At 47.3% G+C, this 25,445-nt stretch overlaps 1 protein-coding gene across 2 annotated transcripts in view; it reads left to right on the forward strand.

Moving 5' to 3' along the window:
- Positions 1-25,445, forward strand: part of COL5A1 (collagen type V alpha 1 chain) — a 130,323-nt gene that overhangs the window by 59,100 nt on the left and 45,778 nt on the right. For both annotated transcript variants that reach the window (XM_063174962.1, XM_063174963.1), the window contains exons 8-23: positions 2,127-2,279; positions 2,553-2,609; positions 6,743-6,784; positions 6,982-7,044; positions 11,353-11,427; positions 12,155-12,247; positions 15,223-15,279; positions 15,923-15,976; positions 16,594-16,647; positions 18,186-18,239; positions 19,274-19,327; positions 19,815-19,868; positions 20,510-20,554; positions 22,389-22,442; positions 24,077-24,121; positions 25,126-25,179. In XM_063174962.1, coding sequence (XP_063031032.1) covers positions 2,127-2,279; positions 2,553-2,609; positions 6,743-6,784; positions 6,982-7,044; positions 11,353-11,427; positions 12,155-12,247; positions 15,223-15,279; positions 15,923-15,976; positions 16,594-16,647; positions 18,186-18,239; positions 19,274-19,327; positions 19,815-19,868; positions 20,510-20,554; positions 22,389-22,442; positions 24,077-24,121; positions 25,126-25,179 — 1,008 coding nt within the window. The remainder of the gene's footprint in view (positions 1-2,126; positions 2,280-2,552; positions 2,610-6,742; positions 6,785-6,981; positions 7,045-11,352; positions 11,428-12,154; positions 12,248-15,222; positions 15,280-15,922; positions 15,977-16,593; positions 16,648-18,185; positions 18,240-19,273; positions 19,328-19,814; positions 19,869-20,509; positions 20,555-22,388; positions 22,443-24,076; positions 24,122-25,125; positions 25,180-25,445) is intronic.

The following is a 25,445-nucleotide window of genomic DNA, read 5'->3' on the forward strand; positions in this document are numbered from 1 at the left end:
AGACTGAGATGAATTTTTTAGGAGCTGTGGAGCTCACAGAGCAAGGAAATAATGGCATTAAATGGGCAAATCCTTCATTATCCAGGAGCAGCAGCATGGGAATCAAGGGTGGGATAATGTGGAATTGTTCTCTGAGCGACCTGCTCTGGTGGAAGATGTCCCTGCCCATGGCAAGGGTTTGGAGCTGGATGAGTTTTCAAGTTCTTCCAGCCCACACTTATTCCATGTTTCTGTAATGCTTCCAAATCCCAGGAAAAGCTTAGGGGAGAGTTTCTCACGTGGACATTTTATTTGTTGTGGGGCAGTCACAATTCAAGGCTGGCAAAAGAGACAGCAAAAGTTGGCCAGGATCCCTGGAGGTGGAAATTTGAGGGAAAAGGTGTCAGGGAAAGTGTCCAAGCAAAGATCTGAGCAGCTGGAACGGGGCAGGTGCAGATCCAAGGTCAGGGAGGGATCCAGTCCAGCCAAAATGTGCAGGAGGAGGTTGGAGAGCCCAAAATGATGCACAGGGAGAAAAGGAAAAGGCTCCAGGAATTGAGGGAGACAACAGGGGGGAACCCATGGATGGGAAAGTTTTCCGTTTCCTGGCCAAGAGCCAGAAATCTTTGGCCAAGCTTGCATTTCTAAGAGAGAGAAATAAAAGATTGGATAGAGGGGCCTTAAATAAAAAAGTGGGAGAAGAAAAGGCTTCAAGGGCCACTTTAGTTGTTAAGGAAAGGAAATAGAGGAGGAAAGCTCAGGCAGGGAACTGCCCCCTTATTCCAAATATCATCTTTCCATGCAAATAGACCTGAGGACCTCAATTAAAATATCAAACCAGACATTTCTGATATTCATTTCATGCAATTTGCTGTTATCCTCAAAGCCTTTGAGGCAGATGAGATTTTCTTTAGATTAGGTTTTAAGGTTTCAAAGTGCAAAACCAGGTGAAATATTTCAGCCAGGATAAAAGCAGGGGGGTGATAGCAACAGATCCATTTGAACCAGCCCAAATGAAAAATAATCCTGACTTTTCCAAGTTTTCTAATTAAATAATTGCCAAACTATAATTTCTGTCAAGGCTAGTTGGTGTTTGCAGAGGTAAGAGAACGTGGGCTGGTGAGTACCTTAGTTCTAGGCTTAATCTTAATTTAAAACCTCCTGAATTGAGACCCAGATGTTCATGTTTATGAATCCTGAACAGTTTTGGCACAGAGAGAAGTCTGGAAGTTGTGATGACACTGAAGTGACTTTGAATCCGTAGTAGTGAGGAGCTATTTCTCTAGGAAGCACTGGAAAGAATTCAATTTCTGGACTATTTTGGTCATTACCTGGATAGGAAAGAAACCAAATAAACCTCAGCAGCACATGTTGTTCTTTGCAGGGCTGCTCAGAGCCAGGGGTGCCAAAGGGCTGAGCCTGCCAGGTTGCTGGGAGAGCAGCAAGGAAATTCTGAGCCCTGTCTGGATGTCCTTGCTGTGCTCCGTGGCATCTGAAGGGATTCTGAGAGGATTCAGGGGTTGAGGCATCAGATTTGGAACAGCTTTCTGCTCCTTGGATGGGCCCAGGCGCAGATTGGATCCCAGACTAAACAAACAGGAGGCTCCCACAGAAGTGAACTGGGGTTTTTCCACATTTCCTGTGTAATTGGACACTGACAGTGACACATCCTGGGTTTGGTGTGCATCTGAAATCTGGGAACGGATGTGGGACTCCTTGGCCCTGATAATCCAGGGTCTCCAGCACCAGGGCTGGGAGAGATGAGGAGGATTTGGAGCCTGAAACTTCCATTACCTCTTCCTTCAGGCATTTGCAGTTTGCTCCTGACATGAGCTTTGTGCCGTGTTGTGTTTTCCTCACTCCAGTTTTTCTGCTCACAGTGTTTTACTGGGGATCAGTGGAGAAATCCCAGGGAAAGCCAGAGTGTGTATTTGACATGGAGCTTCTCCCATCTGTCTTCCTGCTGTTGGAGAAATCACTGGAGACTTAAAAATTCCAGAATTTAACTTTTCCCCAGGTTTTCCCCTTGTCAGTCTTATTAAAAAGCATCCTCATTTTGCAAAAATCGCTCCCTTAATCTAACAACAATTAATATTTCAGCACGGAGAGAATTCCAGCCTGACCCATTGCTGCTCTTTCCTCTCCAGGCTGCTCAAGGAGGGGATGATCTGGATAAAGATTTCACTGAGGAAACCATAAAGGAATATGATGGGAATTATTATGACAGTTATTACGACCGGACAGCCTCTCCTGACATTGGCCCAGGCATGCCAGCCAACCAGGACACCATCTACGAAGGGGTGAGAGGCTCTCTGCTCCATCCAGCAACATTCTGCTTCAAAATGTTGGTCCTTCCATCATTTAGAGCAGAATTAGTGCAACCAAAAGGATTCGCCCACCTATTTATAAAGTTGTATTTAAACAAAGAGCAGCTGCCCTGGGTGTTTAATGAAGGAACCTCAGCAGGGTTGTGCCAGGATCTCCAGTTCCTGCTGGGATTGGTGATGATGGTGATGATGATGATGGCAATGTCCTCTCTGACTGTCTGGTTTGTGTTTTCCTGTGTCCCACAGATCGGTGGCCCCCGAGGTGAGAAGGGGCAGAAGGGGGAACCTGCCATCATTGAGCCGGTAAGGAACACCTGAGTTTGGGGTTTTGTTGGTTTTATCCCCCTTGGAAAAAGGTTCAGACAATTTTTTTCTCATTGGAACAGCTGGGAGGAAAACTCCCCCTGAAAGAATTCCCCGTTCATTGAATCTAAACCACTGCAATTATATGATTTTATTTTAAAGCTTCAAGGAGTGACCTAAATTGTGGAGGAAGTGCAAGAATTCCCATGAAATCTCTCGTTTAGCAAAACAAAACCTGGGAGTGGAGTGTTGGGCAGGGGCAGCTCTCATCCCTCAAAACTTTGGGGGCATCCAGGTTGTATCCTGCCCTGAACTCCCAGCTTGGGGCTGCCTTTAATTGTGCCTCCAATGGGAATAATTTTATCCCTGTGGGAATAAAAGGGATATAAAATAAATCCCTGCAGCACAAAGCTGTGGAGAGGTTTGCTCCTGCACCAGCTCCACAGTCCCACTGTGTGTGGGACCCTTTTCCTTTGTATTTCTCACCTGATTTTGAGCTTGATTTTCCTTCTAAAGAACAATTCCAAGCTGTCTGTGCCCCCTGCATTCTGCCAAAGCCATGGGTGCCCAACACAGCACCCCAAGGTGGGGAAGGAGCCTCGTGGTGGGGCTGGCTCAGGGGTTCCTGTGAGCAGAGCAGGAAGCTCTTGGTAAATTCCCATTTTTTTCCCCTCTCTGCATGCCAGGATGCCCAGGTGCCCCATTCCTGCCCCTCCCAGGCTGGAACTGGGGATCAGCTCCTCACACCCACCTGCCCCATCCCTGTCCCTGTGGGCTGAGCTCCTGCTGGCTGCACACCCACAGCTCAATTAACCTCATTTTCCTTGGCAGGGGGCCAGCACAGCACTTCCCATCATCCTCAGGCCATTATTTCCCTTTTAATTTCTCCTGCTTTTCCTCTTTCACCTGAAATTTCTGCAGGTGCTGGGGTGCAGTAGCGTGGCTTCAAAACTCCAATTTAACCCCCTTCCAAAAACATTTCTGACCTTTCCTTCCTCCTCTTCCTTTCTGGGTCTCTCACTCTGCAAACAAAAGGAGGAGCCAGCGATTTCCTTATCAGAGGGGTGGGAAGGGGGGCAGCCAGACCCCACAAAGATGATGGCACAAACCCAGCCTGAAAAGCTACAAAGCGAACAAAATAGTTAAGTTTAATCATCCAGAAAGAATTTGGCCGCCTTTGCTATTTCAAAACACTGGAGCATGGATGGCTTTTGCCAGAAAGTAAACAAGACCAAATGCTGCCTTCTCTCTCTCCGTGCAGCTCCTCTTGAGCAGGGAAATTCGGATTTGCTGCGCTCTTTAGCTCATTTTTTTTTTTTTCCAGTTTTTGATGGGAGCTGCAGGAGAAGGGAAATAAAACCCAAGCACAAAGTTGGATTCTGGTGGATTTTTACTCCTTGCCTTTCAAACCCAGCTGTCCTTCAATCCTTGCTCTGTGCTGACACTTGCTGGAGGCAGCAGGACAGGGCAGGGGCAGGAGGGATGGAGAGGAGAGATGCAGGGATCCCAAATGTCCCAGCTGTGGGGTCACCAGGCTGCTGGCACCTCGTCAGAGCTCTCTGTCCTTTTGGGGGGACCCCGGTGCTCCCCTTTAGGGAGGGTTTGCTGAGCGCCTCTGAATTGCAGCAGGATTTCAGGCTGGTTTTGGGATGTTGGCTTCATTTGTGGGTGGTGTCTGAAGTGGAACCCTGTTTTCCCCTGGGACAATCCCAAATCCACGGTTGGCTTGCCCCCCTCAAGGGATCACCCCACTGGCACTGTCCCTAAACCCTGCCACGTTTCCATTGTTCCCATTGATGAACATCCATGGGAACACAGGAGGTTTCCTGCCAAGGACAATCTCCAGATGTCCCCAAGGCCCCAGCTCGACATAAACCAGCAGATAAATATGGGAAGATGCCAAGGATGTTTGCATCCCAAATGGGCCAATTATCCCTGACCCTTCTCCCTGGGAGGAGCGTGCTGGGGAGCAGAGCCTTGGTGCTGTGTGTGCTCACAGCAGGACCCCAAAAAGCTCCTGTGTGGCCTGGGATTCTCTGCACCCTGATTAATAACTAGTTTAGAACCTGGCACACCAGAGTGTGCCACCACTGGTCCCAAAAAGGATGGATTTTGGGGTGTTCATATGCTGGGAGCTCAACAAGGATGGATTTTGGGGTGTCCATATGCTGGAAATCCAACAAGGATGGATTTTGGGTTGTTCATATGCTGAGATCCCAACAAGGATGGATTTTGGGTTGGTCATATGCTGGGAACTCAACAAGGATGGGTTTTGGGGTGTCCATATGCTGGGATCTCAAGGAGGATGGATTTGGGGTGTCCAGATGTTGAGATCTCAAGAAGATCCATCCAAAATCCATCATTTTGAAGTGCCTGTATCCTGGGATGGATTTTGGGTTGTCCATATGCTGGGATCTCAAGGAGGATGGATTTGAGGTGTCCAGATGTTGAGATCTCAAGAAGATCCATCCAAAATCCATCATTTTGGAGTGTCTGTATCCTGGGATGGATTTTGGGGTGTCCATATGCTGGAAATCCAACAAGGATGGATTTTGGGTTGTTCATATGCTGAGATCCAAACAAGGATGGATTTTGGGTTGGTCATATGCTGAGATCTCAACAAGGATGGGTTTTGGGGTGTCCATATGCTGGGATCTCAAGAAGATCCGTCCAAAATCCATCATTTTGAAGTGCCTGTATCCTGGGATGGATTTTGGGTTGTCCATATGCTGGGATCTCAAGGAGGATGGATTTGGGGTGTCCAGATGTTGAGATCTCAAGAAGATCCATCCAAAATCCATCATTTTGGGGTGTCCACGAGCTGTGATCTCTGGGCTTTCCCTGAGGACAGGCGTGCGGAACTCACCCCTAATTCCCACCCAGTGAAACATTTCCATGGCTGCAGCTGCAAGGGACATGGCCATGACCTGAATTCCTCCCTGGTGAGGAGCTGCAGAGCCTCTCCTGCGGTGGCAGCAGAAATTTCCCCCCTCACATCCAGCTGCAAGATTTGAAATGCCGTGGTGATGAGTGTGGACACCAGGAAAGGCAGAGAACAGAGCTGGCCGAGCATTTTTTGGTGCAGAACCCCTGATGGAAGCAGGGCTGGGTCATGGCAGGCTGCTTTGGGTTTTTTTTGCCGCTCTGGGCTATGGGAGTGTGGGTTTGGGGCAGGAATGCCTGGATTTTCCTGCAGACATTTCAGATTCGTTCAGCTCGGCTGGAGTGGGGTCAGCTGAGGATTTTGGCACCAGAGCCTGAGAACAGTTTGGGGCGACCCCAAAGCAGCTCCTGCTGCTCATCCACAGATTTTTACAGGATTCCATCCCTTAGGAAAAATGTCCCTGTTTGCCACAGGTGAGCTGGGAATTGCTGACTCCACCTGAGCTGCTTTATCTCAGAGATGAAAGGGACAAAGCTCTTCCCAAACCATTCCCCTGAAACACATTTCCAGGTGGATTGGGAGTTTCTTTCCGACTTTAACATACTCATGAGAGAAAAAAACAACCCAAACCTTAATTTTCCTGAGTGCATGATAGATCTGATCTAAAGTGATGACAAAATATTTAGATTGAGGAGGTTGCAGTAACAATATCCCAGAATTTTTCCCACACAGTGATTTCCTACGTTCACAGAGGAAATCACAGCGTGCAGCCTGCTGGAAAAAATCACTTAAAACCACCTTGCAACTTGATTGCTAACTTTTTGTTGAGCTCTTTAGGGCTAGGAACGGCTTTTTTCCTCAAGCTCCAGCACCATCAGGGCTGGACAAAGTCCAGGATTTGCTTTTTCCCTGGCTCTGAGCAAAGGGAGAAGGGGAAGGTGATGCTGGGGCAGGTGATGCTGTGCTGGGGCTGATGCTGGCAGTAAGGGCTGGGATTTAATTACACATTATTTGGGATTTAATTACACATTATTTGGGATTTAATTACACATTATTTGGCTTTTCCATGATCCTCTGCACCTCTGGGAGAGGTCATCCAGAAGAAGTGCAAACCCTCCAGCTCTGGGATGTCTCCATGCAGCAGCAAGAGCTGAAATATTTAAGAACAGCTCAAGCACTGGGCATTTCCCTGTGGACAAAATGACTTTGTGGATGTGTCTAATCCCTTTTTTTCCTTCCTCTTGCTCAGGGAATGCTGGTGGAAGGCCCCCCAGGTCCTGAAGGCCCAGCAGTAAGTGGCATTTTCCCCCTGCTCCCTGGGCTCTGATGCTCCCATCTGCCATACATGTGCACAGAGAGAGCTTTGGGGTGGATTTTGTGGTGCAAAAAATAAACAGGGAGCTTTTCCTGCTGCCCGTATAAATCTGCTACCAATAATAACACATTTTCTTTCGTGGCTTAGGTTTTTCTCCCCCTTTTCTCTGCCAGGGCCTCCCAGGACCTCCAGGACCAACTGGACCCGTGGGGTTGATGGGTGACCCAGGGGAGAGGGTGAGTGCCCGTGGCTTTCTCCTCTTGGCTGGAGTTTGGGTGGGTTGGTGGGGCTGTGGGGTATCCCTGGAGCCTTAAAATCCTGTTAAAATCCTATTAAAATCCTGTTAAAATGCCATTCACCCTGTGAGAGCAGCTCCCAAAGGGGTTCATGGTGGGATACAGGGCAGGGCAGGTGCTGGGGCATTCCAATGGCACTGTCGCCAGCCTGGGCACTGCCTTTGTTTTAGGTCAGGTTCTTTGTTGTCCCTGGGGCTGCTGCACTCCCCCTTTTCCCCTGGAGCAGTGCTGGAAGGACCCTCCCCTGCTTTGCACTGCTGCTGATGGAGCACAGATCCCATTTCTGGTGCCTGGGACATGATTGAGGACGAGGGGCCCTGCCTGAGCTCCATCCATCTCTGCCTGCCAGCTCAGAAATCAATCCAGGCTCAGCCCTGGGGGCTCCTGGGCCTGGCTTAACCCTTGTGGCCCTGCACTGTGCCCACACAGGGAGCTCTGCAGCCTGGGTTCACAGAGAGGGGTGAGCTGGGCGTGGTTTGCATCTCTCAGTAAAAATCCTTATTTGCTTCTGAATAATTCCAGGATGCTGTTTTCCCCTGTAGCTTTATTCCTGTCTTGGTTTGCATCTCTCAGTGGTTCAGGGCAAGCTCCAAAAATCCTTTTTTGCTTCTGAGTATTTTCAGAGTGCTGTTTTTCCCTGTGGCCTCATCCCTTTCTTGGTCTGCATCTCTCAGTGGTCCCCTAAAAATCCTCGTATGGATTTTGAATATTTCCAGGGTGCTGTTTTTCCCTGCCTGTCTTGGTTTGCATTTCTCAGTGGTCCAGGGCGAGCCCTAAAAATCCTCATTTGGCTTCTGAATAATTCCAGGGTGCTGTTTTCCCCTGTAGCTTCATCCCTGTCTTGGTTTGCATCTCTCAGTGGTCAAGGGCAAGCCCTAAAAATCCTCATTTGAATTCTGAATATTCCCAGGGTGCTGTTTTCCCTGTGGCCTCATCCCTGCCTTGGTTTGCAACTCTCAGTGGTCCAGGGTGAGCCCTTAAAATCCTCCTATGGATTTTGAATATTCCCAGGGTGCTGTTTTCCCTGTGGCCTCATCCCTGTCTCCATCCTGCGATGCTCAGCTCTCCCTTCTCCTGCTGCATTCCTGGCAGGCTGGATGCTGGCCCTGGGGACAGGGACACTCCTCCTGTCATGTGTCCAGGCAGATGCAGATATTTGCTGGCCAAGCTCCTCTGGAACAGCCCTGCAGAGCCAAGCAGCAGCAGCCACTCTGAGAGGAATAATTTGCATTCTAGGACAGGCTGCAGCAGTGTCCAGAGCAGAGTGCAACCCAGCACAGGGTGCAGAGAGAAGTGATGAACTCACAGGAGCTGTATTAAAACCCTCCTTTTCAATTAGAGCAGCTCCTCTTTTAATTTGTTTATTATTAACCCTGAGAGTGTAGCTCATGAATTTACATGACCCTTCCCTGGGTACAGTGAGGAACATTCCCTCTGCCTGCATCTGATAAAGAGATTTTTTATCTGCTCTCAGGCAGGTGCAATGAATTAACAGCCCAACAATAGTCAGCTCTGTTAATATTGGCCAACACTCATTTAGCTCTGGTTTATTCATTGTAAAAAAAAAAGAAAAAAGAAGAAAGAGCTTTATTTGCTTTATTTATTTAAAGCTTCTTGCACGATCAGGAGGCACAGAGGAGTTTGTGTCAGCAGCAGAGCTGAGGAGCAGCCTGGGTGTGGGAGGCTCCAGAGGGCTCAGGATGCTTTGGGATGACTTAGGCAGCAGTGGGAAGGAGGAAATATGGCACTGAGGAGAGCAGGGAGCTGTTCCATGGGGGCTCCAGACTGGGAGGAAGGAAGTGGGAAAATGTGTTGTTTGGAAGGGGGTGAGCTGCAGCATTGGAGCAAACTGCAGCTCCCTCACCCAGCCCGAGTTTGGTTGGAAATTTGGGTGTCTGGGTGCTCTGGGACTCATCACAAAATAGCTTCACCTTCCAAAGCCATCAGTCACTGAATCCCAAGGGAATCACTCCCCTGAGCGGTTTGGCACCTCAAAAGTGCAACAGGATCCCTAAAAGGCATCACTAAAAATCCTGATTTGGCTTCTGAGTGCTTCCAGGGTGGTGCTTTTTCCAAATGCTCCCTTAACTCAGAGACCCCCAAAACTGCCATAAACATCTCCTATTATGTAATTTTCTGACCAAAATTTTCTGGTTTTCAACCATCTAGGGAGAGAGGCACACTTGGTGAATGCTGAGGCTCAGCACCTTACACAGACACCCCCAGGTTTCAGTTTAACCCTTCCATGGCAGTGTTACCCCAGGGTTTGCATTTCAAATGCAAGTTGCAGTCCCCATCCATGCCTGGCTGCTGTATTTCAGCAAATCCCCATTTCCATAAGGAGAGGCACACAGATTTACACCCAGCCCCTGGCAGGCTGCATTTCTTCCCGGAATTCATGAATTTAAATTTCCAAAGTGCTTTACGGGTTTGATTTTCCTGTGTTTCATTGCTCACCCCCCTCTGCTGGTCCATTCCACCAGGAAAAGACCTCCCACACCCAGCCTGAAACAAAAAGAGGCATTTATGGATAAAAGCACTGCATCAACACTTGTCAGGAGAGATAAACAAGCTCAGCCCTGCTCCATCACAGGCAGGGCTGGAGTTATAGGAGGAGAGGGAGAGAAAAGAAGGTTTATCATACAAAACGAGCCTGGCCTAAATGATTTGTGCCATTTCTGCTCCAATAGAAGGGTCTGGGGTGGGATCTCAGTGGGGTTGAGGGCCCTGGTGTGGGCCAGGCGCAGCAAATTGTGGATGTCAAGCCTGCCTGGAGAAATGGATATTCTGGAGAGTTCTGCAGCCCTCCTGGGCACTGCTGGAATTTTCCCTGGTGTTTTCCTGCTGCTCCAGCCCTGGGAGCAGCATTGTTGTTAATCCAGGCCAGTCATGGCGGGGCCTTGTTGTTAATGCAGGCCTTGTCCTCGTGGGGCTGGGACAAGGGCCAGCCCTGCTGGGGACAGCACAGCCCTGGCCAGGCTGGGGCAGCTCCTCACCCACCAGGGCTGGGCTCTGATTCCTGCTGGGAACCTCGGCCTGAGTGGTTTGGGTTTGTTTTACGGGGAGGGAATGAGGGAATTGGGAAGTTGGACGTGGAAGAAGAGGGAGCAGAGAGATGTGGGGTGGGGAGATCTTGCTGGAAGGGTGTGGGGCAAGGATAAAGCACCAAATCCTTTGGTTTGGTGCTCTGTTGGGTTGTTTTATTCAAATATTCTGGTTTTTAAGCACTTTGTTGCCTATTTGGCTTTCCCACCTTTATCCACGTCCTTTGTGGGGTGGCCTTAGGACTTCCTGGCCTTTTGGTGTCCCCATGCCCAAGATTTGTATTTACATTTTTTCCTTGGGTCAGAACACACTGCAGGGAGGTTGAGAAGAGCAAGAACTACAAAAATATTCATTTCTTGCCCTTCCAAGAGAGTCAACTCCCTATAAATTGATTTATCGTTGGTGTTTCCTAATTAAAGAAGTAGACAAGTTCTCAATCTCAACCTGCTGGCCACAAAAGGAGCATTGGCGCTTTTTTGGCCTTGCTGGGATGTGGTCAAATCCCTGTTGCCTTAAACAGCTGTGAAAATTGCAATTAGCCACACACATTGATGTCACCCTCATTTGCATATGGGATCACTGGAATGAGGAGGAAATCTGGGTTAACCTCAACTTTTTACCAGGGAAAATTTGCCATATTTGACTCTTCATGGCTTCATCAATGGATCTTTGACTGCCCACTTGTTGTTTGAGTGCCTGTTAATGATCCTCCTCTCTGTGGAGATCCATGGATTTGGGCTGATTTACAGCCCCTGACAGGATCACTCCATTCCAATGGAAGGAGCCTCAAAGGACTAAACTAATAAAAATTTAAAAAAAAGAAAAGATAAAAATAAAACGACCCGGCTGATTGAACACATGCAGGAATTAATTTATCTCCTTCCATTTCTCTCTCACTGAGTTTGGAAGTTTCATCTATTTTTGGGTTTCTTAATAGATTTTAACAGATCCAACTCTAAACATTGATTCTGTTATCTTGGAGCATGGCAGGGACTTGGATTGCTCCAAAAGTGCACGAGGCAGACCCTGGAAATAGCAGGGGCAGGATGGGACAGGAGGGAATTAAGGAAATTGAAGAAAAATTGAGATTCCCACCAACTCAATTCCTGTCATGACAATATCCTGACATAACCACAGCTGCTAGTGTATGCACAGAACCAAAAGGATATTTTAGAAGTTTATTTTAATTTCTTCCTCTTTCAGGGCCCACCTGGACGCCCAGGTCTCCCAGGAGCAGATGGATTGCCAGGACCACCAGGGACAATGCTTATGCTGCCTGTGAGTACAAACAGAACTAAAAGGGGATTAAAATGAGTCAGGTTTCTTGGTTTTGCTGCTGTTTGATGCCCCTTCCTGCAGAAATCTCCCATCCCCTTTACCCCAAGGACATATTTTCTTTGAGGGAAAAGATGGATTTGGATGGTTCCTGTTGTAAATTGACTTTTTGCAAAGCACTGGAGCTCCCTAATTAGTCAAAAGCACAGACAGCTTAAAATTTCCAGAAGTGATGGATGATGATAAAAATCATGGAATATGCCAAGGTGGAAGGGACCCACCAGGATTATTGAGTCCAACTCCTGGCTCTGCACAGTACAAGCCCAGGGGTGGATGGGATGGGATGGGATGGGATGGGATGGGATGGGATGGGATGGGATGGGATGGGATGGGATGGGATGGGATGGGATGGGATGGGATGGGATGGGATGGGAGGGGATGGGAGAGATGGGATGGGATGGGATGGGATGGGATGGACTGGAATGGGCTGGGATGGGCTGTGCTTGGCTGAGATGGACTGGGATGGGTTGGGATGGGTTTGGATAGACTGGAATGGGCTGGGATGGGCTGTGCTTGGCTGGGATGGACAGGGATGGGTTGGGATGGGCTTAGGGTTAGGGTTTAGGATGGACTGGGATGGGCTCAGGGCAGTCATGCTGAAGGGAGCTGCTCAGGCTCAGGCTGCAGGGACAGAGCTGTGACCTGCTTTGTCCCCGCCTTGTTCCCCCAGTTCCGCTTCAGCGGCGGAGGCGACGCCGGCTCCAAGGGACCCATGGTGTCAGCACAGGAGGCACAGGCCCAGGCCATCCTGCAGCAGGCCAGGGTGAGTGCTGCCAGCTGGGAGTGCCTGCCACGGCTCTCTGCAGCCGCCTGCAATGGCACAATGAGCCTCTCACACCTCTGTGACCACGCTCGGCCCCTGCGCCGTGTGAGGATCGGGAATGGGACATCACACCGTGATCAACGTGATCCACTGAAGCCAGATTTATTGTCCCCAAAAGAGCTGTATTTATAATAAGTGTCTACTGTCTACACATCTCTAGCTAATACATGATTGGTTAATCCTAGCTGTTCACACATCTAAATTAGAATGCTGATTGGATCTTTTAATTATTCAGGCGTCTTGCTGTAGTTGTCTGGCCCATCCATGGCTTCTCTTTTTTCTCACTTTCTCAAACTTGCTGACAAAGCTGCTGAGTCTTGATGATTCTTCTTCTTGTACCTTTCTCAAGGATATACGGACCCCATTTCTGAACATGTCCATTATCCATTGTTTGTGAATGTGTCCATTATCCCAACAAGCAGGCTGGGTTGTGAAAATTTGGGAGGGTAAAAATCAGGGTGGGAGTTAAATCTGGAGCTGAATGTGGCCATTATCTTACAAAAACTCCTCAACCTGCAAAAAATCCTCAACAGTCCCCAATATTGCTGGTGGAACCTCTCACCTGTCACTGGGTTGCACCTGCCTGATTTGGGTTTTATTAACAACCAGCTGATGGAAAGCTGGCTTTAATTTCTTGCAGACCTCTGGCAGACCTGTATATTTGTATTTTGAGGGTCCCTATGAGCAGCTGTGCTCAAAACATTTTCTTATTTTTGTATGTTTTTCCCCCCAGTAAATCCTCATAATGAAACCAATGTCACATATAGAATCTGCTCCCAGAATCTCACCAGGCAGATTTCTAATTTAAATATATTTATTTGGGAATACATGGTGACCATCCCTGGAACATTTCTTTCCCCGGATGGCCTCATTGATTGATGTCCAAATCATCATCCCTGGCTCTCTGGTGAAACGAGATTGGCGCATTCCCAGCACAGCTCCTGCTCCCTGCCTGGATGGACACCTCAGTGGGGAAGGCTCTGCACTCATCTCTTCAAAACCAAACTTCACTTTTAGCCAGTGGAGCTCTGAAATTGCTCTCCCTTGGTGCTTGTGGGAGCTTTCCTGAGTGCTGAGGTTAAAAAGCAGAGATTGGGAACCCCACAGTTCCCAGACTGCTCTGTTTGCCCCAAAGGGACCCAGTTCTGCTGCAAACACACCCTTGCCATGATGGAGAACATTTTTTAGGGTGGCAGTTCCCAAAGGGACACAGCTTTGGGGCTGTTTTATTTGGGGGCAGCTCCAGAGCCCACATCTGGCTGCAGCTGGGATGTGTGGCTGGAGCTGCTTTGTTGCCCTGAGCTGTCTGCAGATTTTGACATAGATTTTTTGGGGCTAAAATAAGCTAAAAACTCAATTTATTTCACCTTTATACGGGATAAAATCCATTGGGATCTCCCCCATGGGTAGCACCTGCCCCTGGTGGGTTTTTAATGAGGTGTTTGCCTTAAGTGGGAGTTTCCTGCTTTCCATCCTTTTCCAAAGGAGCTGGATTGGATTTTTTTACAGATTCAGGCAGAGTCCTGATCCTCCCAGCCACTGCATTTTCCTGTCCATTAACCTTGTGCTGCCAATAATATCCTGGATTATGTTCCTGGTGTTACCTTGTCAGTCTTAATTTCCAGCCTGCCCAGCGGTTTTCCATCAGCATTTTATTTTCCTGGGAAATAGAGGGTTTGACCTGAGAAACGCTTCATGAGAAGCATCTGCTTTCTCCAGCTCTCTGCTTTTGTTCTTTTATTTTTTCTTCTCCCTGCTGAAAATTGTGATTTACCAAACAATAAATAGTCTCCCTCCCCTCATTCAAAGTCCCTTTTTATTTAAATTTTCATGTTTGGGGAAAATAAATCAAATAAATCCTGGGTAACTTTTGGACTATGGATGAAAAGTTTAATATTTCTAGAAAGGACAAAAATCAATTTTTTCATGAACTTCAACATTTTGGCTGAAAACCATGATGCAGGAAGGGAAATAAATGTCATTTTTGTATGGAACTACAGGATTGGAAAACAGGGTTCTGCAGCAAGCATAACCTTTTCCTATTTTGGGTTTGTTTTTCTCATTATCACTGCCGTTAATTGCATTATTAGGTTGATTTATCCTCTTAAAATTTGTCTTTCATTAGGCACTGAATGTAGTTGCAGCCAGCAGTGGTTCAGAGCATCTCCCTTTTAATGGGGTGTTGTAAAAAGATGCCACAGAACCCAGCATTTGTGCAATATTTCTGCCTTTCCAAGCTCACTCACTGGGTAGATTTTAATTACTGGAGTACACAGATAATTACAACTCTTTGGAAGTGTTGGATTGTCACGAGGGAACAAATTGTCTGAGGGATGTTTTAAAGCATGGCCCAGCTCCATTTCCCACCGTGGAAATTACTGGGTTGATGCATGGTTAACACGACTCCTTAATTATGGAGCTAAAAGCCCCCTGTGTTCAGTTTGAATTGGAGCTCAGTTTGGAGCATGTTAACCAAAGAAAAAAAAGGGAAAATTCCTCTAAAATTGAACCACCAGGACAATAAAGAAAAAAATTTCTCTTGAATTGAAGTGGGGCCATAAATATTTATGTCCTCTCAGCAGATTCATGGGCAGTCCAGGGGCTTTCATAGAATAACAGAATGCTTTGGGGTGGGAGGGAGCTTAAAGCCCATCTCATTCCAAGCTCTTCCATGGGCAGGGACACTTTCCATGACCCCAGGTGGCTCCAAGTGTCCCAGCCTGGCCTTGGACCCCACCAGGGATGGGGCACAGCAAATCTGGGCCAGGAGAAGCTGATTGCCCATTATGGGTGGGATGGAATCTGTGATTCCCTGGGGATGGGGACGTTGCTCCAGGGGTTTGTGGGTGTGGAGGGAGCTGTGGCTCAGTGGTGGCTTTGTCACAAGGTGAGCCCTGTTTGTCCTTCTGTTGCAGCTGGCACTGAGGGGACCAGCGGGACCCATGGGGCTGACGGGGCGGCCGGGCCCGATGGTGAGTGAGGGAAATGGGGCAGGGAAATGGGGACTGATGGTGGGATGGAAATGGGGAGTGATGGAATTGGGGGGGATGGAACTGGGGAGTGATGGAATTGGGGGATGGAAATGAGGGGTGATGGAATTGTGGGGGTGGAAATGATGGGATGGAACTGGGAGATAGAACTGGGGAGATGGAATTGGGGTAGAATTGGGGGGATGGATATGGGGAATAATGGAATTGGGGAATGGAAATGGGGAATAATGGTATTGGGGGGATGGGATTGGGGAGATAGAACTGGGGGATGGAAATGGTTGGATGAAAATGGGGGATGGAACTGGGGGATGAAAATGATAAGGGATGGAACTGGGGGATGGAATTGGTGGGATGGAATTGGGTGATGGAACTGGGGAGAGGGAACTAGTGAATGATGGAATTGGGAGATGGAACTGGGGACATGGAACTGAGGAGTAAGGATTTGGTGAGGATGAAGATGAGGGAATGGAGCTGGGGAGTGATGGAATTGGTGAGGATGGAGCCAACCCAGCAGCTCCAGCTCCTTGTGGGCTCTGGATCCATGAATGGCTTTTCCTTAATGTGGAATCTTCTTCTCTGGCTCTCTTGGAGCAAAAATCTAATAAATCCTCTTCTCTGTCCAAAGGGACCCCCAGGCAGTGGAGGACTGAAGGGAGAAGCTGGAGAAATGGGACCTCAGGTGAGTGTGGAACTGGGGGGAGCTGGAGAAACGAGGCTGGAGCAGCCAGTGCTGCCTGAGAGGCTCTTGGGCAGCAGGGATTCAGTCACCCCGTGCCAGCTGGGAGCAGGAGGCTGTGGGAACACGTGTTTGGCATGGAAATGTCCCTCCAAGTGTCTGAGTGCAGGCTCTGGACATGGTTTGAAGCCAGCAGTGTAAAACTCTGCAACTCCCTTCCTGGAAGAACACCCACGGAGGAGTCTTGTACATAAAAGATAATTTGAAGTGTGGAGAATTCACAAATGCTCAGGATATTGTTCTTCCAAGCCTTACATCCTGCATTGAGGGAAAGTTCCCATTTTCTGATGGCAAGAGAAGTGATTTATGGGATTCATCTCCACCACCTGCTTGCCAAAGCTTCCCCATAGATCAACACCTACAATTCCTGCCTGGAGATGCTCAGCCCTGAGCCTTCCCTGTGTGTTTGGAACCACAGGCTCTGCTCCAGGGATTTATTTTGGAGCCCTGGTGGCCCTGAAAGCCCCAGCAGGGCCTGAAGTGGGCACTGATCTCTGGGTTTTGAGGTGATATTTCTCCCTTGAGGTGACATTTCCTCCTCTCTCCTTGATTCCTTGCAGGGTCCACGAGGCATCCAAGGTCCTCCCGGTCCTGCAGGGAAGCCAGGCCGCAGGGTGAGTGTCCTGGCAGCTGTGCTGAGCAGGCAGGAGCTGCAGTTCCTGCTGGAAACCGCTCCTGCTGCCAAACAATTCCTCCCATTCCTCTGCACCGAGGGCGTTGCGCAAGAGGCGGCAGCGGCCAGGCTGAGCTCGGCCATCCTGGGGGACACAAACCAGCATGGCGGGGAAAATCTGGGAGGACACAAAACCAGGATGAGAGGGAAAATCTGGGAGGGTGCAAATCAGGGTGGGAGTTGAAATCTGAGAGAACGCCAGGATAGGAGTTAAAATCTCAGAGGAGAGAAGGGTGGGAGTTGAAATTTGGGAGGACAGAAATCAGGATGAGAGTTAAAATCTGACAAGGATGGGAGTTAAAATCTGGGAGGACATGAATGAGGAGTAGAGTTAAAGTTTGGGAGGACAGAAACCAGGATGGGAGTTAAAATTTTGGACACAAATGAGAATGGGAGTTGAAATCTAGGAGGACACACATGAGGAGGAAAGTTGAAATTTGGGAGGACAGAAACCAGGATCGGAGTGAAAATTTGGGAGGGTACAAATCAGGGTGGGAGTTAAATCTGGGAGGGCACAAGGATGGGAGTTAAAATCTGAGAGGACACCAGGATAGGAGTTAAAATCTCAGAGGAGAGAAGGATGGGAGGTGAAATTTGGGAGGACACAAATTTGGGAGTTGAAATTTGGGAGGACGCAAATGAGGAGGAGAGTAAAAGTTTGGGAGGACAGAAATCAGGATGAGAGTTAAAATTTGGGAGGACACAAATGAGAATGGGAGTTAAAATTTGGGACGTGAATGGGAATGGGAGTTGAAATCTGTGAGGACACACATGAGGAGGAGGAGAGTTAAAGTTTTGGGAGGATGAAAATGAGGATGGGAACTGAAAATTGAGAGGACAGAAACCAGGATGGGAGTTAAAATCTGGGAGGGCACAAAGAAGGATGGGAGTTAAAATCCGAACAGTGTGGGGGGAATTCAAAGCTGCTCATCCCACTCTTTTAGCCTGGGTTTTTTTGGCTCCCTGGTGTTGGGGTTGCAGCTGCACAAATGCTTTGAACTAGCTTGGAGTCCCCGCTCCTGGCAGAACCCAGTCCCAAGAATGGATCAGGTGTAAATCCTGCTCTGTTTCCACCCCTAATTCTGATTTTTATTTCACGCCACCCTCTGGCTCACCATGACTCAGCTTGCCAGAGGAAGGAACAAGCAAGTCTCGTGTGTGACCCACTCCTGCCTTCCTGGAAACAGAAACTCTCATTTTAATTTGCAGCCATCATCATTAGCATCTCTTCAAATGTGCTGGGAGATTTTATTTTTTCACATAAAACCAACGACCATGGCCCATGTAGGGAAGTGGCTTTGCTGCCATTTATGTCCCACCTCTCACTGACCCCAGGATGTTGTTTCAAACACGAAACAGGGATTTTTCCCTCACCAGGAGGAGCTGCCTGGGTTAAATAAACCCTCTCTCTGGTTTAGCTAAACCCAGTTGTGGTTCTGTGTCACCCTTTGGATTTGACTTTGGTGTTCTGTGTTGCAGGGACGAGCTGGCAGTGACGGCGCCCGGGGGATGCCAGGCCAGACAGGACCAAAGGTAGGGCCAGGTTTTTATGGATTTTGGGAATTTGCACCTTCCCTTCAGCAGGAATGAGCGGAGAGACCCACAGAGAAGGAGCCCAGCTTGGTTGGATGAGGTTGTGAGCTGGTCCAGAGGCTCCTGTGAAGACAAGAAGTCTTCATGGAACATGGAGGTTAAGGGAGGGAAGTTAACCACACTCCTGGAAGGCAGAATAGCAATTTTCCCTTTTCTTTTCCTGTTTTTTGGGTTTTTTTTTTTTAATGCCATTTTTTTAAACTGCTGGATGAAATATGCTGCAGTTGTAGAGCAAACACTTCAGAATCCCAATTACAAAAAACAAACAGAACAAGTGGCTGGGTAGTCTCGAGAGTAGAAGCACCAAAAACCACCTCTTAAGCAGGTGAGGAAATGGTGAGGAATTTTAATCCCCACTATAATTTTTTTTATTGGAGACAAAATCCCTTCATTCTGCTGCAATCTGCCAGAATTATCAAGCAGGGAAGAAGCTGCTGTGCTGGAAATCCACATGGAAAAGCATTTCAGCTGGGGGAAGAGGGAAGAGTTTAGCTCCAAATGACAATTACATGAGATAATAACAAATTTTACCCTAATTTTATCCTAATTGTCATTATTCTCTCTTTTAGTTACTGTTAATAAAGTTTTCTTTATACCCTTTAAAGTTTTAAACCTACTTTACCTTTCTGCTAATCTTACCTCACAACAAAAAATAAATACACTAATAATTAACACACCACACTCATTAATACACCATCAAAAAAAATCTCAAAATTAGCAAAATCTCAAATTAACAAACCAAAACTACTACAGACTTGAAGGGTTTTTTGATTTTTTTCCTTTGTTTTAATCCATAACTTTGAGATCATCCCTGGTCTGATGGAAGGTGAAGATTGAATGTCTGAGGGAGAAAATTCATCCTTCCTCCACACAGAAAGGAAATAAACAGGAAGGGTGCTCAAATACAGCTGGAAATGTGTTTGAAATGGTTTGAAACTGGTTTAAAATGTGTTTTAAACTGGTTTTGCTTTCAGGGTGACCGAGGCTTTGATGGCTTGGCTGGTTTGCCTGGTGAGAAGGGAAACAGGGTGAGTGTTCTTCCTCTTGTGGGAGGAGGAGGAGGAGGCTGGGAGGGACTGGGATGAGGCACAGGAGAGGATGAAGGACCCTGTGGGATGTCACAGCATCCTCACATCCCAGGGAGCTGCAAAATCCCTCGGCAGGATCCTTCTGGGGCTGCTCCAACTTGTGATGGGGTGGAGAAAAGTACCTTAATGCAATGCAATCTAAAAACCCAAAGCAAGAGGCAAAACCTGCTGTTGGACAGGGTGGAAATTGCTTGAAATTGCAATTTATAATTTAAAAATGGAGGAAAAAATGGGGGAAAGTGGGTTTTTTTTGGCAGGATGTCCCTCCCCTCCCTGGAGCAGAGAGAGTGGCAGCTCTGAGGGCACAGGGACCTCCAGCACAGACAGAAAATTCAAATCCATGCCTTGGTCCATCCCCATTCCCTGGTGGTTTCCATTGCCAGAGTGTTTGCACCTTCTCTGCAGCATTTTCTGCTTTTTTTTGCAGGGAGAGCCAGGCCCCCACGGCCCCCCAGGGGCTCCTGGAGAGGATGGGGAGAGGGTAAGTGTGCCTGGGATTGGGAATTCCCAAGGAAAACCTGGGAACAAGGAGCAGGTGCAGCAGCAGGCAGGAGCTCCCAGTCCCTGAGCCTTCCCTGCAAGGGAAACAGGGCAGGGAGATGGGAATTGAAGTGGAAAGGAGAATTTGCCTTTAAAGATCTGGTCAGGACAGTCAGGTTTTAAGGAAAAAGAACTCAGGTTAAAAGGAAAAAGGAAATAGCACAGGGAGTAAATTATTGCTCACAGTGAGCAGGTGATGGCTTCTGAATTTCTGGAATCCAGAGGAAATTATGGCATCTGAAAGGATGGCTTCTGAATTTCTGAAATCCAGAGGATTACAGAGAGATTTGGGGAGCAGAATTTCTTGTGGTTGTTGGCTCCCCTGCCCTGAGTTGTGTCTACAACCCCTTGTCTGGTGGCAAAATCCACTTTTCTAAACATCTGCAAGGATTCTGAAGGATCTTCAGGCCTTTCTAGTCCCTGGTAAACTCAATTTTAGTCCTCAGGCTTCCAAGGCATGGAAACCCTGTCAGTCCTGCAGAGAAAATGGACATTATTTAAAAAGGACAATACCCCTGTGAGGTGCCTGAATTAAATGTTGATTTTTTTGCTGCTTCTCTCTGTGCCTCTGCTGCTGCCCAGGGGGATGATGGAGAAGTTGGACCCCGAGGTCTCCCTGGAGAACCTGTGAGTATGCCCCTCCCCTTTCTGTGGATTTGGGGTGGAAAAATGAATTTTTAGAGCTCTCATGGGGCAGCTTTGCCCTGAGATCCTGCAGGGACTGAGCTCAGCTTGAAGCTCCACATGAACAATTTGAGAGTGGCTGTGCTGGAACAACTCTGCTTTGCTTATTTTCATTAATAATTTTCACTTATTTTCACTCCTACAAAGGTGGGAGTTTGTTTGTTTGTTTGATTTTTTTTTTAATGAAGATAAAATCTCATTGCTTGCTCAGAAAAATATCATAAATATAAATATGAAACTCAGATTAATGTCATATTTTTCCTGCCTGTATCCTTCTCTCTGCTTTGGGATTGAGCTAATCAGGCTGGGGTAGAAATTAGATGTGGTAAATAAATATACAATACATTTTTTGTGAGCGTTCATAGCAAATTCCATTAAGAAAAGAGTTTTATCTCGGGGCAGTGGCATCTCCACCACTGTCACCAGTGTCAGTGACTCCTGATAAACCTCAGGGTGAAATCCTGGCAGGATTGAGCTCAGGGAGACTTTTCTGTCTGACTTCAGCGGGGTCAATATCCTGCTGCCAGAGCACAGGAGTTCCTAAATCTGCTCTCTGTCAGTGTTTGGAGCAGCTGAGGAGGAGCTGGGAATTCCTGGTGTCAGGAAGGATGGAGGAGATCTCACTGGGCTTGGACAAACCCCTCGGACCAAGCCACAGAAATGCTTTCAAGGAGAATCCCACTAAAAAAAAAAAACAAGCAGAGAGGCTGTCAATGAAATGCTCTGAAAAGGCATTTTGCCCCTAACACTGAATATTTCTCCCTTTGCTGGCAATGCAAACTGCTCCTGCTGCCTGCAGATTTCTGTGTGGCTGCTGATTTCACCCTGGATGCATTTCCTCTGTTGTGAAAAGAACATTCTCTATCATTTCATCCAAAACCCCTGATTTGGTTGTGTGTGGTGGCCTTAGATTAATTGATGGCAATTGCTGGGCACAGTTCATGGCAGAGAGGGAAGGGTTGGCATTTACAGACTCGCCGGAACTAAATTATAGACAAGATGTCTGATTAACTTCTGGGAAAGATTAATCAACTCAGCTATCTCCTTAGCACATGTCCAAGCAATAACTTATGGCTTATTAACTTCTTAAAAGCATTTATGGGCTCAGGTAACACAGCAACAACAGAGGAGCTTAAATGAGGAATGGAATAACTTGGCTGCAAAGAGTGTGGGTTACAGGGTAATCCAGGAGTAGGATTAAATTAATTTTTTTTTTTAATTGCTTCAAGGGGGATTTGTTCCAACCCAAGGAATAAATGCCTGTAATATTATTATTATTATTATTATTATTATTATTATTATTATTATTATTATTATTATTATTATTATTATTATTATTATCACTATTATCATTATTATCATTATTATTGATATTAATTGTTATTAATTATAATTATATTATTGTATTATAATAATATTGTTATATTATATAATTATATACTCATATTATCATATTATGTTATATGATGTGATGTGATATTATGTATTATATATTATATATTATGTTATATTCTATTCCGTTATATTCTATTCCATTATATTCCATTACATTATATTACATTATATTCCATTACATTATATTCCATTACAATATATTCCATTCCATTATATTATATTTATTTACTGAAGGCTCTCTGCCCACAGGATTTCTCTCCCAGTTTGTAGCTCAGGGAAGCTGCTGCAATCCCTGCAAGGTCCTTCCAAACCCTGCTGTGTCCATGTCCAGTGTGATGCTCATCCTCACATGGGAATTCTCACCCTGTTTTTCTCCCCACAGGGACCCCGAGGACTTTTAGGCCCCAAAGGACCCCCAGGACCCCCAGGGCCCCCGGTGAGTTCCCTGCTCCAGAGCCTTCCAGACAAAATCCCAACCTCAGCCATCCCAGCTGATCCTCCAGCTGCAGAATTGGCCACATCTGGGCAGTGAAAAGCAGTGGAGCCCCTAAAGGAGCTGGTGGCTCTGATTTCCCCCATCCTCAGTGGTGTCACGTCCGTGCAGGGCAGATTTGCCCCACCTGAGTAAATATGAACTCCTTGTCAGGCTGGAGGGGAGGGATGGGAGTTATTAACACAGAGCCTTTGCTATTAACTGCTGCCGCAGGGCTCTGGAGCAGCTCCTTCGTATTCCAGGCCAGAGCATGTGGGATTTTATCCAGCAGATCTCATCCCTGGAAGTGCTGATGCAGAGGCTGTCCCTGAATCTCTGCTGCTCTGGGATCCCAAACCTTAAAGCTCAAAGGGTCGCTGCTTAATCTGAAGCAACTCCTTGATATTCCAGGCCAGAGCATGTAGGATTTTATTTAGCAAATCTCATCCCTGGAAGTGCTGTCTCTGAATCTGCTGCTCTGGGATCCCAGAGTTTAAACCCCAACCCCAAAGCTCCGGGGCTCAGTGCTTAATCTGAAGCAGTTCCTTCATATTCCAGTCCAGAGCACGTGGGATTTTATCCAGCAGATCTCATCCCTGGAAGTGCTGATGCAGGGGCTGTCCCTAAATCTCTGCTGCTCTGGGACCCCAGAGCTTAAAACCCCAACCCCAAAGCTCAAGGGGTTAGCACTTAATGGGGAACATTTTGTGGCCTTTCAGCCCTCCTGGGATGTGAAGAACTTTGCTGTGAGCTCCTGGGGGTTTAATGAGGATTCAGGATTTGCTGGGGTTTAATGAGGGTTCAGGGTTTGCTCCCAAACTGCCTCATCTCCCATGGATGGGATGTTGCACCCCACAGGGTAAAAGACGATCCCGGAGGAAAGGAGGCTCAGGGGAATCTCATTCTCTACAACAAGCAGGAGGTTGTGGGGAGGGGGATCAGGCTCTTTTGCCAAGCAACAAGAGACAGGATGAGAGGAAAATTGGGTGGGTATTAGGAAAGATTTCTTCCTGGAAGGAGTTGTGAAGCAGTGCCGAGGGAATGTGGAGTCCCCATCCCTGGAAGGGCTCAAAGCCCACGTGGATGTGGCACCTGGGGACATGGCTGGACGCTGGGTTCATGCTGGGTTTGATGATTTTTGATGGTTTTAGAGCTGTTTTCCAACCTGAACAATCCCATGATTCTGAACTGGTGGCAGGGGGACATCTCCCTGTTCCTCCCTCAGTGAAGGTGCTCAGGGAGTGCCAGTCCCAGGTGAATTTTGCTTTGGCACAGCTCTGTCAGGGATTTTTCCCCTTTTTCCTCTGCCATTCCATGCTTGTGGGATGCAATCCAGCCAGGATTGCCTCAGCCTGATGCTGCCTGTGCCTCCCAGACTAGTTAAACCAAAGAGAAAAGCACCAAAATTACTTTAGAAATTTACCTAGATTCATGGAATTTGCTGCTTTACCAAACACCTTTAGGAAATTATTCCCTTTCCACGTGGTCCGAAGGAATTATTGATTTATTTTTATTATTTTTATGGCAATTTCCCTGCTTTTGTGGTGTGAAATAATGTGATATTTTCTTACTGCTGTGTTTTTTAAATCCTTTCAAAGGGTGTGGCTGGCATGGATGGACCAACAGGTCCCAAAGGGAATGTGGTAAGTCCTCCCTGCACATTTTTACAGTCAGTTCAGGTTTTCTATAGGGCAAAATGCAAAATTCTCTTAGATTACATTTGCTAATTGCTTTTTAGCCTGGTCTAGATTCCTATCAAAGCACCAGGAACATCTTCCTGCAGCAAATGGATGTTAATTTATTGTAATTTCTGATGGAATGACACATTATTTCTCCATGAAAGATGAAACATTTTCCTCAAGATGAGTGCTGAGCTAATGAATATCAAAATAGAGACATTAAACAGAGAGGGGAAAAAACTGGGATGGGATGGGATGGGATGGGATGGGATGGGATGGGATGGATTCTCTGGAGAATAAATGCAGACCTGTGGTGGTGTTCACAGGATGAGGGAAGAGATGAGAATCTTGACTCCATGTTTCAGAAGGCTGATTTATTATATTATTATTTATATTAAAAGAAAATGATATATTGAAACTCTACTAAAAAGATAGAAGAAAGGATTTCATCAGAAGGCTTGAAAGGAATAGAAATCAATGATAACAAAATTTTGTGACTCTCAGAGAGTCTGAGCCAGCTGACTGTGATTGGTCATTAATTAAAAACAACCAACATGGACCAATCAAAGATGCACCTGTTGCATTCCACAGCGGCAGATAATTATTGGGATTTTTTTTTTTCCTCTGAGGCTTCTCAGCTCCTCAGGAGAAAAATCCTGGTAAAGGGATTTTTCAGAAAATATCACAGCTACACAGACCAGGAGGTGTTAGAGCCTTGCTCAGCTCCTTTGGGCTGGAAATCCTTGGGGAAGAGTGAATGTGCAAGGAAATCACTTCCCCCTTCCCTTTCCCAGTGGGAAAAGCTGATTCAGGAGCTCTTGGAAGGTCAGAGAGGGCTCAGGGGGCTGTGGGAGGGTGTGGATCCAGCCCAGGTGTATCCAGCAGTGGGAATGCAGGCACACAGCTGGCGGGAGATGCAGGAATTGTGCTTCCAGCTCACCTTTCCACCTGCCCTTGTCTCCCCACAGGGCCCTCAGGGCGAGCCAGGGCCCCCAGGACAGCAGGGCAACCCAGGGGCTCAGGTAAGCACAAATCTCCTTCTCCACAGCTGGGAAAAAACAGGGGGGAGAATTCAGCACCAGAAAGGGGAGCGGCATTTGGGGAGATTTGGCTTGAGGAAACATTTCCAGTCCCAAATCTCCCTTCCAACCCTCCCAGAGTGGGATCCCCCAGCTCTCATCTGGCTGTGGCACAGCCAGAGCAGCTCCAGGTGGGCAAATCCCATCCTGTGGGATGTTTAACATTCCCTGTGCAGTTCCTGGTGAACAATGCACATCTCCAGGCTTTT

Source organism: Melospiza melodia, chromosome 22 (genome assembly GCF_035770615.1).
Source record: "Melospiza melodia melodia isolate bMelMel2 chromosome 22, bMelMel2.pri, whole genome shotgun sequence".
NCBI classification, from domain to species: Eukaryota; Metazoa; Chordata; class Aves; order Passeriformes; family Passerellidae; genus Melospiza; species Melospiza melodia.